The 14415-nt window shown below is 37.0% G+C and overlaps 1 protein-coding gene across 8 annotated transcripts in view; it reads right to left on the bottom strand.

Moving 5' to 3' along the window:
- SLC8A1 (solute carrier family 8 member A1) overlaps positions 1 to 14415 on the bottom strand; it is a 310282-nt gene that overhangs the window by 43168 nt on the left and 252699 nt on the right. For 5 of the 8 annotated variants that reach the window (XM_081945901.1, XM_081945902.1, XM_081945900.1 and 2 more), the window contains one exon: positions 1363 to 1469. In XM_081945901.1, the coding sequence (XP_081802027.1) occupies positions 1363 to 1469 (107 nt within the window). Of the gene's footprint in view, positions 1 to 275; positions 380 to 1362; positions 1470 to 14415 lie in introns of all 8 variants that reach the window. The other 3 variants (XM_081945903.1, XM_081945904.1, XM_081945907.1) reach the window with 1 other exon arrangement.

The following is a 14415-nucleotide window of genomic DNA, read 5'->3' as shown; positions in this document are numbered from 1 at the left end:
AACTGCAGTGGTCATAATATTTGGATTTTATTGCATCCATATCACAGGATGTATTATATAAATAATTTACATGGTACATTTAAGTGGATCATAATAATTATCAAGAATTATTGTTTTAAAAAAGAGAAAGAGATAGATGCAAAATTAAAACTGCCAAGCTTGACAGAGGTCATGACACATTAAGTGGAAGCTGAGTAAGAAAGTTGTGAGAGGAGGGAGACACACATAGGGAATGGTCCCAGTTTCTTGTAAGGTGCCTGGGTTTACTCTCACACCTTTCATTCTTCTTCGTATCCATATTGGTTCCTCAAGCACAAGGAAGAAACTGCACTCTTTCTCATATTCCTCACGGTCAAGTATTCTAAGGGTAATGTATTTCCTGTGGGAACACAAGACAAAGGCAAAACAAATGGTTGGTGTTACACACACGCACACACATGCTTTTAAGTTTGACCCAGCTGAGATGGTGATTGATGGTGATGATAATGGGAGGGACTCTGACCCACACATCCTTATTTTTATGTATGTAAGAGAGCAGAAAGCCTCTGTTGTGGAAACTTTCCTGGTGGTTGATAGAGTTAAGTACATCCTAAAGAATTTAATACTGGAACTATATTGCTGTGGGCATGAAAAGCAAGCGTGGCATTGTTAAATTGCTTTGAAAGATTTGCTTTTGACCATTCGTTTGCTTCAGTCCTATTCACTGTATCTCAATAGCTAATGAACATATTTTATTACAATTATTTTATGAAGTAACCTCACATGAGACACTCTCTTCTTCAGGCAGGCATTTTATGAACAATGAATACGTGGTCATTGTGGGCATAAAACCGAGAGGCAGACTTTTCCTGTAGTATATTTGAAGGCATTACAGCACCTGAAAGCATACCTATCTCTCCCATACTCAATGCATGCTTAGCCTCCTTTGAATGAAGACAAAAAGAAAGATCTAACCTTACTTGCCAAAGGTTACTCTGTAGAAGAGCAATTTGATTCTGAGCATCTCATGTATTTTTCTTTCCACTACATGGCACTGAGTCAAAAGCAAACAGTTTTTGTTCAAATTGTACTTGAAGTAATGTAAAAATGTAGATTAGATAATGATAGTCTTGTATGACAGAGAGTATGATGCTTTAATTAGATTCCTCTCTGGCTAAAACTATGCCTAAATTTGACAGCTAATGGAATTTAGGATACCCTAACAATGACACTTCTGGTCAGTGACTCAGCTGTCTGCCCTTTTACATAGATAATGGGAATGTGTGTTTTGACAATCTATGAATTGGGATGTGCCAGGCATCCATGAGTGATCAAGACAGGTGCATACAGGTAGGGCTCAGCCCCATATAGCCGATCCCCCACCTTTCTTTTCACTCATCTCCACCAGGCGGGGCTCCCAAATTTCAACGTAGAAGGTCTTGTTTTTCTCATACTCCTCATCATCAATTACTTTGATAGATATCGTTTTGCTGCAACAGAGAAGAATAGAGATTCAAGAATAAGGGAAGAAGAAGAAAATGGGAAGACAGCAAATGTAGAGAAAGGCCAAAGCTGTAAGAGGAAAGGGAAAAAATTAAAGAAATTAAAGGACATTTTACAGTGCCGTGAACCTAAGATAACATTTTTCTATGATAATGTTTACAAAATTGCCCAACACCACAACTGTCTTTGTGAAGGCTATATTTGCATGAAAAATGTAATCAAGTCTGCAAGCATATTGTTTGTTCTTTCATCCTAGGACATGTTGACATAATAAGTTGGTCAAGTTAGTCAAAAGCCAATTTAACCGACCTGGTTTGGCAATTGTACATTGATGAAAATCTTAGAATGGTATTAGAGATTCCTAGTTGTTTTAAGAACAAAGAATGGCTATTACATTATTTAAAATAATCTAACCCTGATGGCCAATGCTAACCTATATCTTCATAGTGATGTTTAAACTATGGGGCAAGAACTATAAATCTGTGCTGCTCTATTATCAATAAATAAAATAAACCATCCTGTAATATCTTTATATCGCAAATTATTAGCTTTTTCAACTTTTTAGTTATAGAAATATGTTCCATATTTTCTGATCAATTGTATAATTATATCAAGTTAATTGCTAGTTTTTTTATTTAAAAGGGAGAGCAACTAATATTCAAAATGCTGTTTTAAAAGCATTTTAGGTAACATGAGATCCTTGCTTCAACCAAAGATGCTTCTAGGCAGACATTTACTGCACAAATGTCTCTTCTTACAGAGCATTTTATTAGGAATACATTACTTTTATTATTTTTATTTTTAGATTAACCTGTGTTAAGTTGGAAATAATATTGAATAGTTGGGCTTTGCCTGATGGCTCTACAACCTGTTTGCTGGAAGCAAACCAAGTGCCTGCATGCCTAAAGACATCCACCTAAGAGGTTGGAATTTGATTTCCATTACACTCCCAATCATGTAAGTGCTCATGAGAGTGTACACCTGTCCCAAAATGCTGTGTTATCTTTTCTTAGAAGTAAACCCCCCAGTTATGAATGGAATTACTCCCAGGTAACTGGATACAAAATTCTGGTAAACACAGAAATACATGCAAACATACAGCTAGTTGTACCAATGAAGGAAAACCAGAAGAAAACCAGTGCTGAAAAGGAAGCTGAGTTTTACCCTTTGTGGTAAAAGACCAAAGGATCTGTAGTGTCTGGAACCATATAGAACAGGGGTGTCCAAACTTGGGAACTTTAAGACTTGTGGACTTCAACTCCCAGAATTCCCCAGCCAGCATGGCTGGCTGGGGAATTCTGGGAGTTGAAGTCCACAAGTCTTAAAGTTCCCAAGTTTGGACACCCTTGATATAGAAGAATGACAGTCTTCAAACTTGACTTCTCAACAAGACCAACAGAGCAGTAGAAGAGCAGCAGACCCCTACAGTTCCAAAGCTCTCTTACAGGATACCAACTTTTACTAAAAGCCTTATCTATCCTCTTCCCTCAACACCCATTTGGTCCCATTCCTTTACCTACAGCTTTTCTAATTAGAATTAGTTTCTTGCAGCTATGAAATATCTTTTGCGTTTATTTTCTCTGAGTTATATTTTTTATTTTTGTGGCCGTATACAATACTACATCCAATTTATTTGCATCTGATTTTATTTACTGGTTGAAATGCTATTTGTCTTGGATTCTGCATGTGTAAATGTGATTCTTTTAGTCTAAACAAATCAGTTCTGACACTTCACATTCAAATATTGTACACGAGGATGCAGAAAGACACCTGTTATTATATGCCCTATAACTAAGACTGCTACTACTTGCAGATTTAATATCTGTTGTTTATATTTAACATCCATTTGAAAAGTTTAGAGAAACAGAAAAGTTTGTATGTGGAGCTGCATGTTTTAGCCATTACTACCTTGGATTATAATGTATATCACTAAGAAAATATACATAAATGATAAATATATACAATGAGCAGTGCTGAAGAGAAATGATAGTGAATGGTTCTTCAATTTTAATACATTTGCTAAGATTGGGAAAAGTAAAACCCGTAAACACACCACAGATGAAAAGTTATCTTTGTTCCTTGAGAAAACTAGGTTTCTTTGCTAGATTTGTACATCATGTTGAAATTGCAAAGGTTTAACATGTTAAGTCATTAAATTTATTTTATGGGAAACAAAAAACCCACACCCCCCCCAACAAAAAGAAGTATCATTAATAAGTTAGAAAACTAAATACCTTTTAAACAAAACAAGAATGAAAACAAGACATTTCATTTGAAAACACACACACACACACACACACACACACACAGTATTTCAATGTTCAAATTCAGTTCCCTCAAATCAATCCGTTTTGTCCATTCATCAACTGTTCTGTCACTTACACAGAACTTTGGACTTTATATATAGCAGGGTTCCCCCCCCCCCCCATTTGCCAAGCTACTGTAGATCATGCCTTGGCGTTATCTTGCAACATTCCAGAGTGTGTATATTAGTAATTTCTTTCAGAGCAACATGACATGGTATTTCACCATTACAATTTCAGCCTATTTAGCTATTAACTTCTAAATTGCATACATATGAATATGCTTACATATGTGGGTGAAGCCAGATGAAAGCTTATAAATACATTGTGAAAATGGGATTTACATCTTTTGATGTGAAACAATTCCAGGTAAATTTGAGTGATTACCCAAAAACAGTGTGGTAGAGGAGAAGAGGATTGCTGATATATGTAATCTGATTTCAACATAATGATATTTAAAACTTATAATTCAGTTTGGACCACCTAAGAAATGTACACTTATCTTCTATTGTCTTTTTCAGGTTCTACCTTCTTACTTGTTCTAGGGAGAGAGGCACTGCACAGTGATGTAACACATATTTTCTATACAGAAAGTTCTATAGTAATGTGAAAATATCTTATATGAGACCTTCTAAAAGCATTGAAAGACAACATAAGTGGGTTATACAAAGCAACGGAGTGATTTGGTATAAGGCAGCTTTCTAGGTTTGTCTTGTTAATACTTTAGAATCACTCCTGAACACTCCTTTGAATCAGGAATGCTAGTTTTCAGTTTTGTTTTGTTACAAATACACTTTGCACTGATTTCCATGTTATGGTAACACACAGCAGTGGAACAGCTTAGCCCAGCCTGAGGGTTGTTGCAAATGATAGACGTTAGTGACCTTGCTTGATAAAATTCATCAAACTACAAGAGACATCTGGAAGCTGAAGTAAATAAAAGCTGCTGTTTCTAAACTCCTGAAGCTAGGCTAGGATGTGTTTAAGTAGGTGGACCCATAATATTAAGTAAAACTGCACAAAAGAACAGATGGATGATATCACATCTATCCACGAAATTTGGGTATTAAGTCTTTTCTATAAAAAGTGTCCCCTATAAAAAGATAATGCTTTTCAACAAGCATCCATAGAATGCTGTGTGTTCTCAGTCGGACTTTTTCACACTTGGAAATGCCAAAGGATGGATTTTTCTTTTCCTAGCAACAGGAAAATGGCAAGAAAGAAAATTTGCAGAAAAACATTCTCCCCCCCCGCCATAAACAATAATTAATTTGATTCCTTTTCATCCAGGGAAGATTTCAGTCATCGTTAAATCATTAGAGTTGCTTGATCTAATTTCTGAACTAGAGGCAGTTTATGGAGTGAGAAGTAGAAATAGGTGTTTTGACTTAGACTTCACAAAATCATGAAGCAGACTCTTTGTCCCGACAAAATACATACATACATCCCTGCGACCCGTCCGCTCACACAGAGAGGGACTACTCCGGGTGCCGTCCTCCAGAGAGTGCCAGAGGGCGACGCCCAGGAGTAGGGCCTTCTCTGTAGTGGGCCCCACCCTTTGGAATGACCTCCCCCCAGACATCAGGACAATAACCGACCTTCGCTCCTTCCGTATGAAGCTGAAAACCTACCTGTTTCGACTAGCTGACCTGGCATAATACTACAACCTCTCCAGCCCAGGGCATTTTTAATTGGTAATTTTAGTTTTTAAGGGTTAATTTCACTGGGGTTTTAACTTTTTTAGGTATTGTAACTTATTTATTTATTCTTACCTCCTCTGTACGCTATATAATACTTTTGTACGTCGCCCCGAGTCCCTGTGGGGAGAGGGGGCGACTAATAAGTTCAAGTAATAAATAATAAATAAATAATAAAATCCCTTTTAATTAAGCTAATGTGAATTCCTCTCATTCACCTCCAGTAAAGTCCGGGCAAACGGTCTTTCAAGGGTGAATTTACAACCACAGACCTTATCAGGCTGGAAGAGCTGCCAGGATGATATCTTCCAAACACAACGCTGTACAAGAAAATACTTGGCAAGGGGTCTCTGAGAGTCACAAACAAATCTTCACACTAATTAAATGAACAAATTCTCTCTTGCAAACTCCACTCCCCTTTCGCTCCTCTTTATTCCCTATGGAAGGGGCCATTCACTGTCCACCTGTGCCTTTACTCCCGAGTCGGCCCTTGTTCCTTAACTGTTCCCTTCTTTTGGCAGTTCTGCGCATGCGCACATCGGGAACAGGCTCCAGATGTTTTGCCCCACTGCTCTCCGACTCTGAAGGCAGCTGATAATTGTTGGACGGCCCTGGCCCCATCTCTGCCTCAGATGCAGAGCACTCATCAGAGCCTTCCCCAGACTCCAGGACTGGCCCATATTCCTCCACAACCTCCTCGTTGTCTGAGTCTGTCACCAGCTCTGCTGGCTGCTGGCAGGCCACAGCAATAGGGAGGTATACTCTGAAGAGATGGCAGGGACATATGTGGATTATTAAATACTGATAAGAATCTGTAGGGTGCCTCTATTACTTGTCTCTCTTAATCAGATGTACAATTTGATATTTGTGGCTCCAGTGGAATTCTTCAAAGAATTACTGACAGCTAGTCAGAACTGAATGATAAATATTGGTTAGAACTACACATACAACATTATTTTGCCTAAATCAAATACTATCCTTTTCTCCAAAGGGATTTGGTGGGAAGAATTTTAGATGATGTTTGATGACAAATCTATAACTAATTTTTTAATGGTTCTTCTGGTAAGTGCTTATGGAAAAAGCCTGTAGATCAGTGGTAGATTAGATGTTTGCGAAGTTTTGATGCCTGACAATTCCAAGTCATGTTGGAAAGTCCAGGGAAGAGCTTTCTTTTTATATTGCTGTTTTTTGTTATAATCTGAACAGGCATTATCCACAGGAGGGGAAGAATAAGCAGCAACATTGTGATCTTGTGGTCTTTAAAAAATGGGACAATTCTAACCCTAATCCTGGACTGAAAAAGAATATTCCTACTGTGAAAATTTAGGAAAATAACATTAATAAAAGTTTAAAAAAATGCTTTAACACATCATTATAACTAGCCAGTGAGATAATGTTATAGAAATATTATAGATCTTGTTAATAAATATTTTATTTTGTAATTTGCTAATTAATTTTATTTTTGACATCATAATTAGCTGTGCAGGAATTCTACAGCTGGTGTATGCTATTATTTTATTTAAAAACTGAGAAGCACACAACATGCACACATACTGATGTACAATCAAAGATGGCATCTTCTTGACAGAAATGACAAATGCAGCTATATTCAGAGGAATAGAAGTATTGGGGGAAGAACATCCTATTATCCACAATCCACAAAGCTTACAACAGGGGTGTCCAAACTTGGGAACTTTAAGACTTGTAGACTTCAACTCCCAGAATTCCCCAGCCATGCTGGCTGGGGAATTCTGGGAATTGAAGTCCACAAGTCTTAAAGTTCCCAAGTTTGGACACCCCTGGCTTACAACAAGCACGTTACTGAATTTTGTTTCCAGGCAACTGCATATTGTTAATTAGGAACAATAAGAGCAAAACTAAGCTGCCATTGTCTCATATTTTTTCCAGACCATAAAATGATGTTTTTATAAGAAAGTACAAAATGTGTAATATTCTTCTTCCATTATCATTATTATGAAGCTACCAATAGTACCTCAGTACAAAATATTTGTGACAGTGGCTTGCCTCGAAAGCCAACATAATATTCCTCCATAATTTTTCGGTGCCATTATTTGAGATGGTCTTGTACAATCTTTCTTAACCCATTGCTTTCCAGATTTGGTGGACAGCAATTCTCACGATATATCAAACAATATGGCCACAGTGGCTGGAAATGATCACACAATATATTTAGAAAGCACTAAATCGAAGAAGCCGGGATTTTGGAGGGGCGAGGGAGAGATAGAGAGATCGTTGATTTATTTCTTCTGAAATAGTTGGATATCCTCTTTTGACTCAAAAGTTCCTGTAGATGTTGATGGTACTTCAAAACCTCATCTGACCTGAACTAAACGGAACTGTACTAAACATTATAGGAAATTAGACTTTCCATTTGAGTATTTGTGTAATGGTATAAAAGAGGATTTAGATGCTACTGCTTCACATGGTATACTATTCATACGAAACAGTCCATCATTCAGTTATTTTCCTCTATGCCATTGAAAACAGAGCAGATAGTGAGTGAAAAGATTATGGTTCTGTTTATTCTGTGTTTTTTCAACCACTATCACCAGCTTTGTCCCAAAGGTGCTTTTTTCAAGAGGCAACCGGACTTAATGTTTTTTCTTTGAAGACATTTTGCTTCTCATCTGAGAAGCTTCTTCAGCTTTTCTCAAATGAGAAGCGAAACCTCTTCAAAGAAAAATCAGAAAATCCAGTTGCCATTTGAAAAAAGCACCTTTGGGACAAGCATGGCTTGGATGACTGAGAACCTCCATAGGTATCACCAGCTTTGTTCTTCAAATTTAAAAAGGAAAGTCATAACAAAGAGACTTAATTCTTTATTATTGAGATTAATATATGGAGCTCCCTCTATTTTATCCTTAAAAGCTCAGTTGCATTTCCTAAAAGAAGTTAGATGAGAAAGAAATCAAGAAGTTTTCTGTGTCAACATTTTGACTACAATATATAATTTACAGCAGAGGAAGGCCAAGTTGATTCATTCCTGCTGAGTTTTAATTGAATCGAAAAAGTTGTTTGTTTTGTTAGGATTTTGATGGCCTTTGGTGAATTTCAATATTGTTTGAGTTTATTTTAAGCAATGGTTTGTTTTGCATTTCTTAGAATTCATATCTGTATTATATTTGAATTATCATGACAAAGGTTCAGGGAACAGAAAAACAATTTATGAATATTTTAAATACATTTTTACTTCACATTGCTTCTCTATAGAAGAAGCTGTCTGTAGTTCACTTCATGAACAAAATACTTGTTTCTTTACTCTACTATATTATGGTAATGCATATACATCTGTCCTAGAATTCAATTCAGTGAGCACATTCTTACCACATGCTAGGCCATAAACTTGCCTAACCACAAACAGAAATTTGTTTGTTTGTTTATTTATTTACCCATTCATTCAATTTTATCCATGCAGCCTCCAGCAAACGTGTTAATGTGTTTTCTGAATTCACATATTGGAATTAAATTTGCTGAGAATGGAAACAACATAAGATCAGGATGCTTCTGACAATTTCTTTTCTTATTTTTACTTGCAGGATCATAGCTATCTTGTGTTGCAAAGATGAAGATCAATCCTTTTCACTGAGTCCAATAATTTTAAATTAATAGCCTATGCATTAAGTGATGAATTCACAAAAACATGGAATAGCAAGAACCAAGATGAAAGAAACTCCTTTTTTGGCCGTTGTTGTATTTTGTATTTATGGATAGACTATATTTTTATTATTTGCTAAACCAAATCACAAAGATTGGCATGCTGGACAAACAAATTGGTAAGTCAGTGTAAATTTCCAAAACAACTATTAAGGGAATTATTTTCTACTCTTTTTTTCCCCCTTGGGAGTGGAGTATCCTCTCAAGTCGAGACAATCTGATCAATATAACCAGATGTGGACGAGGCTATCAGTATATTTATCCAGTGTCTAAATTGTAACAAGTTGTTAGGCATCTGTTAGATCTAATAATTGAAAGCTGAACCAGATGAGATGAAGTGGATGTGACAGGAAGCAGTTAAGTCTGGAGAGCTTATTTCATTTGCACTTTTTGTTCAAAGCAGGAAAACAAGGTATGTCCTTATTCTACTATACTGAGGTTATCATTTCTACATATACAGAATTATGAAGAGCCTCTATAGGACAAGTGAGCAGAAGCATTGCCAATCAGGGTTTACACAGATTATGCCATTACAGTGTAATGTAATTAAACTTTTAAGTAAGTGGCAATTGTTTAACCCTTGACTTATACATGTCTTCTCAATCCTTATTTCTGCACTTTGATGACATGTAGTGCTAGATTAAATTTACAATTCACCCTTACTGCCTGCAGCTCAGAAATATTTGTGATATTGTAGCAGCCCATGGTTAAATGTTTCATTACTAGTTGTTTACTGCATTGCTCACATTTTAGGAAGGGTTCTTCTTCCCCCATCCCACTTTTTAACAAGGGATAACATCTGATAGACCTGAGGGTAGTAAAGGACTTTGGACTATAGGAGATTATAGGCAGAAGAGACATTTGGTATCTGAACATAAATACGCAATACCCCTCTATGCTTTTGTTTTCACCAGGTTGCTCAAAACACAACACATAGCAATGACCTATGTTTTACAAAAATTACAAGGTATCTGGGGTTCTATTTGACTGGCTTCTCAGAGCTAACACAGATATGGAGCTATATTTCCATTCAAAGTGCTCCCACCTGAAAAGGTAAGTGGATGCCTATTTTAATGTTAGCTCTATAAATGTTCCCTCCAATGAAATGTTTCAGGTAACACAGATGGAAACTGTTCTGGAAGACAACTAATTCAGCCTCTAAGGAAGATGTGGACAATTTTCATTTATATATTTCCCTGAATAAATGGCATTTATTTCACCTACTTTATTTATTTCATTTATTTCATCCACTTTATTTCTATCAGTGCCTATTTTTTTCATGCACTCATCCTGTACACGTAAAAAAAATATCATTTATCCTTTTAGCCTTTTTCTACATTTAAGGAACTTGAATGCCTAATGTAAATTTTATCTCAACTTACTTTTTAGTCAATAAATTATACTTATGCCCAAAGGCTCAAAGGCAAATTACAAATCTAATCTAAACTTGCATTAGATAAAAGTTTAACAAATAAAATGTTTAATAAATATAACGTAATATGTTTAAAGACTTATATCACTATACTATATATACCACAAAAGGAACAGTCTCCTTTAAAACAGAACTGGAAAACAAAAGACCGAGAATAATTGATTATTCATGCATAATTCACAGAACATATTTGATGAATTGTTTTTGCTACCCAAAAAGGCATTCTATAGTCACCAGGGAGGAGTCTTCCATCTGTTCAAACTACATTAGAATCTCTCTCAGGCATGTTTAACTCTCTTTAGTTATAAGAAATTATTTTAAATGTTACCAATTTGCGTGAATGGAATTTAATTTGATTAGAGTTAATTTAAACTAAAAATGGGAAGGCTACGTGGCTGCCATGCTCTAATAAACTCTTTCATACTGCAAAGCAGATTTGAGGGAGAGGGAATGCAGAGGTAATAAAGATAATATACCATCTCCCATTGCCCCACTTTTCTCAAAGTCCCTTTCCTCTCATTCCTCCTTCTCCCCGTGAATTTCTATTTACAACTGTCTTGAGCACTTCAAGGAGTTGAAATAGATTTCTTAATAAGGAAAAAATTTTTCCTATCACATATTTCAGGAACAACCCTCCTATCTCACAAACTTTTTCAGCACAGAAGGCACCACAAATGAAAGAATTCTATACCAACAAACCCTCAATTTTCTGAAGCTGAAATCTAAACTGTGTCTATTGTCTAAGAAAGGACTGCATGTTTTGAGATAACTAATCTGCTCCAATTGCTCAGTAAAGTTCAGTTTAACTGAGTTCAACATGCCCATCAATCAAAATTACTTCCCAGGGTTATTTTTATAAGGGCTTTGATGTTTCCATGTTTCTGCTCTGCCAGGCCAAGAACTCATAACAAAATGGGCACAATTTGCTTTTTTGTTTCCAGAGCTATTCAGAGCAAACATTTCCTTTACCCCACACATGAAGACCACAACTGGATCAGCAACACTTAAAAGAAAATCATTTCATCAATCCACTACTTCCATCTAGAGACTAATCTCTAGCTGTCATTTTCATGACTTTAACTATTATTTCTCCCATCTTCCTCAACTCAGTAGTTTTTATTTATATCCAAAAGAAAAGATCTGAAAAATGTGAAAGTACAAAGCCTGATCTGTTTAATCTGGTCAAGCTTTTGAAACATTTTAAGTTTTTTCTTCATAATCAAGTTATATAAGATTATTTTTAAAAGTTAAATATATTACAATCATCTAATTATTCATGTGTCTGTGCATGAAGTATGTTGCAGATTGTCCTGAGTCATTGAGACTGGAACAAGCGTCTCTAGAAATACTTGCAAACATTCATACAATTTCACAGATGTTATGGCAGAGCAGGGACGACAAACTAATTCTCGGCCATTACTGTATCATTTTCATATGCATCCCACAATCTCATTCCATATATTTGTTCTATACTGTGAAAAAAAATGCATGTTTTAAATCTTGAATTTCATTTTCTGCATTTCTGAAATTTCATTCCGATCCTCAAATGGATTGTCTACAACTCTCCTCTTTATTATTTTTTAATATAACATCTAGCTCAAATATACATTCAATAAAGTACGTTTATATTTGATCTTGTGACCATTGCTTTATTGAGACCCTTAGAATTATATACTTTTACTTCTTGTACTGGGTGTGAGCAAGCAGAAAAGGTTATCCAGGTTTGAGGGTTAAGTTTTATCATATGCCAATGTTTAAAAGGAACACTGCCTTCAAGGTGACCTTTACTTCTGGTGACAGCATTTATTTATTTGAGACATTTATATCTTACATAAGTAACATTAAAAATCACAATATAAAAACCCAGAGCCATTCCCCCCACTCCCATGGCAACAGCAATTCATTCAAGAAATTCATGCAATTTATTGAACAATATTATAGTGGGGAATTGTCACTGTTTTCTGCCAAGGTCCTTTTCTGACTGTCCAGTGTGGAATATGGAGTATTAACCAGGGCAGACTATCAGTAACATCAATACTACAACAGAGCTGGAAGAGACCTTAAAGGTTTTCTAGTCAAACCCACTGCTCAAGCAGGGGATTCTACATCAGTGATGGCTAACCTTTTTTGGATCAAAAGCGGAGGGTTAGCAGGGGAGTCGTGCATGGGTGTGCCACACCCCTAATGCTATGCGCGCAACCTCAGCGTGCATGCATGCGCGACTAGCGCTCCCCCCACTTTTGGCACACTTTTTTCACCCTCCCCAGGCTCAGAGCTTTCTAGGAGCCTGGGGAGGGTGAAAACAGCCTCCGCTGCCCCCCCCGGAGCCCTTCTGGAGGCTTCAGGAGCTTCCCTTCAGGGAAGCATCCTCAAGGTACCGGAGGGCAAAAAACAGCCCTACAAGCAAATCAGAAGTTCCCCCAAACTTCCGGTTTGCCTGTAGGGGCGGTTTTTTGCACTCTGGAGGTTTCAAGGAAGCCTCCAGAGGGCAAAAAACAGTCTCAAAAGAAGGCCGGTCAGCTGGCCAGTGCACACATGTGGGCTGGAGCTGACAGGGCAACGCCTCGCGTGCCCTAAAAAATGGCTCCGCGTGGCACCTATGGCATATGTGCCATAGGTTCGGCATCACGGTCCTACACCATTTCAGACAAATGGTTGTCCAATCTCATCTTAAAAAACCTCCAGTGATGGAGTACCCACAACTTTTGAAGGCAAGTCGTTCCACTGATTAATCGTTCTCACTTTCAGGAAACTTCTCCTTAGTTCTAGGTTGGATCTCTCTTTAGTAAGTTTCTAACCATTACTTCTTGTCCTGCCACCCCTTAGCTTCAGATGTTTGAGAGAATTTGCTAGAAGCTTCCCTCAACTCAGGTATGTTAACGATATTTGTTTTATTTTTCAATTAATGCTAAAAAGACTCTGGAAGTCCTGAACTATTATCTAATCACAAGAAATGATTGGCTACATAGAAATTAAGTCTTAATCAGCCACAATGATTGTAATTCTTTCTCATTTATATGAGGCATTTTTATGAATTCCACCATATTATTTTTATAATGCAGTGATTAGTACAGAATATTTTTTGTAGTGCGATTGGGTAATGTTCATGATTTGTTTGACTTAGCTTTGGGAATATGGAATAGCTATTCAAAGATTCAGAGTAGCATGGAGAGAAAGGGAGGGGAGAAGGGTGGTATATGTTTGCTGGGAAGCTGATCATTGAAATTTGTGTAATACGTACATCTATTGTTTAATACTTATTCGTGTTATGCTATGGTTATAAATAGTATTGAAAAAATATTGAACAAAATAAATTGATACATTGAAATACATAGCTATATTTATTGGTAGTGAGCAATTTATGTTTTCACTGCTGGGTCTTATTAAAAGGTTACTTGCAAAAGGATAATGTCAAGCTAAAACATGTACATTTCCTGTACCATTGCCCGTACTAACTATTTTGAATCTGAATTGTTTGCCCTTTTATCAACCAATGGAACATTTTGTTTATCTGACTATAAAACCGAAAGCAAGGACTCAATTTGGACAAAGGGCTTTGTTTTGTACTGTTTGGGTTCACTGAGAATACTCTCTGACCGGACGCAATGTGTGTTGACAGGGGGGCAGAGGTAGACCCTGAGGCCACTCTCTTGTGGGGTGCCGCAGGGGTCGGTCCTCTCGCCCCTCCTGTTCAACGCATATGTGAAGCCGCTGGGGGAGATCATCCGTGGTTTTGGGGTTGAATACCATCTGTACGCTGATGATACGCAGCTGTACATCTCAACCCCAAACCACCCCAACGAGGCTGTCGAAGTGATGTCCTGGT

The sequence above is a fragment of the Natrix helvetica genome (genome assembly GCF_964273705.1).
Source record: "Natrix helvetica genome assembly, chromosome: 2".
Taxonomy (NCBI): Eukaryota; Metazoa; Chordata; class Lepidosauria; order Squamata; family Natricidae; genus Natrix; species Natrix helvetica.
The sequence above is the reverse complement of the archived record's forward strand: the minus strand, read 5'-3'. Positions and strand labels throughout refer to the sequence as shown.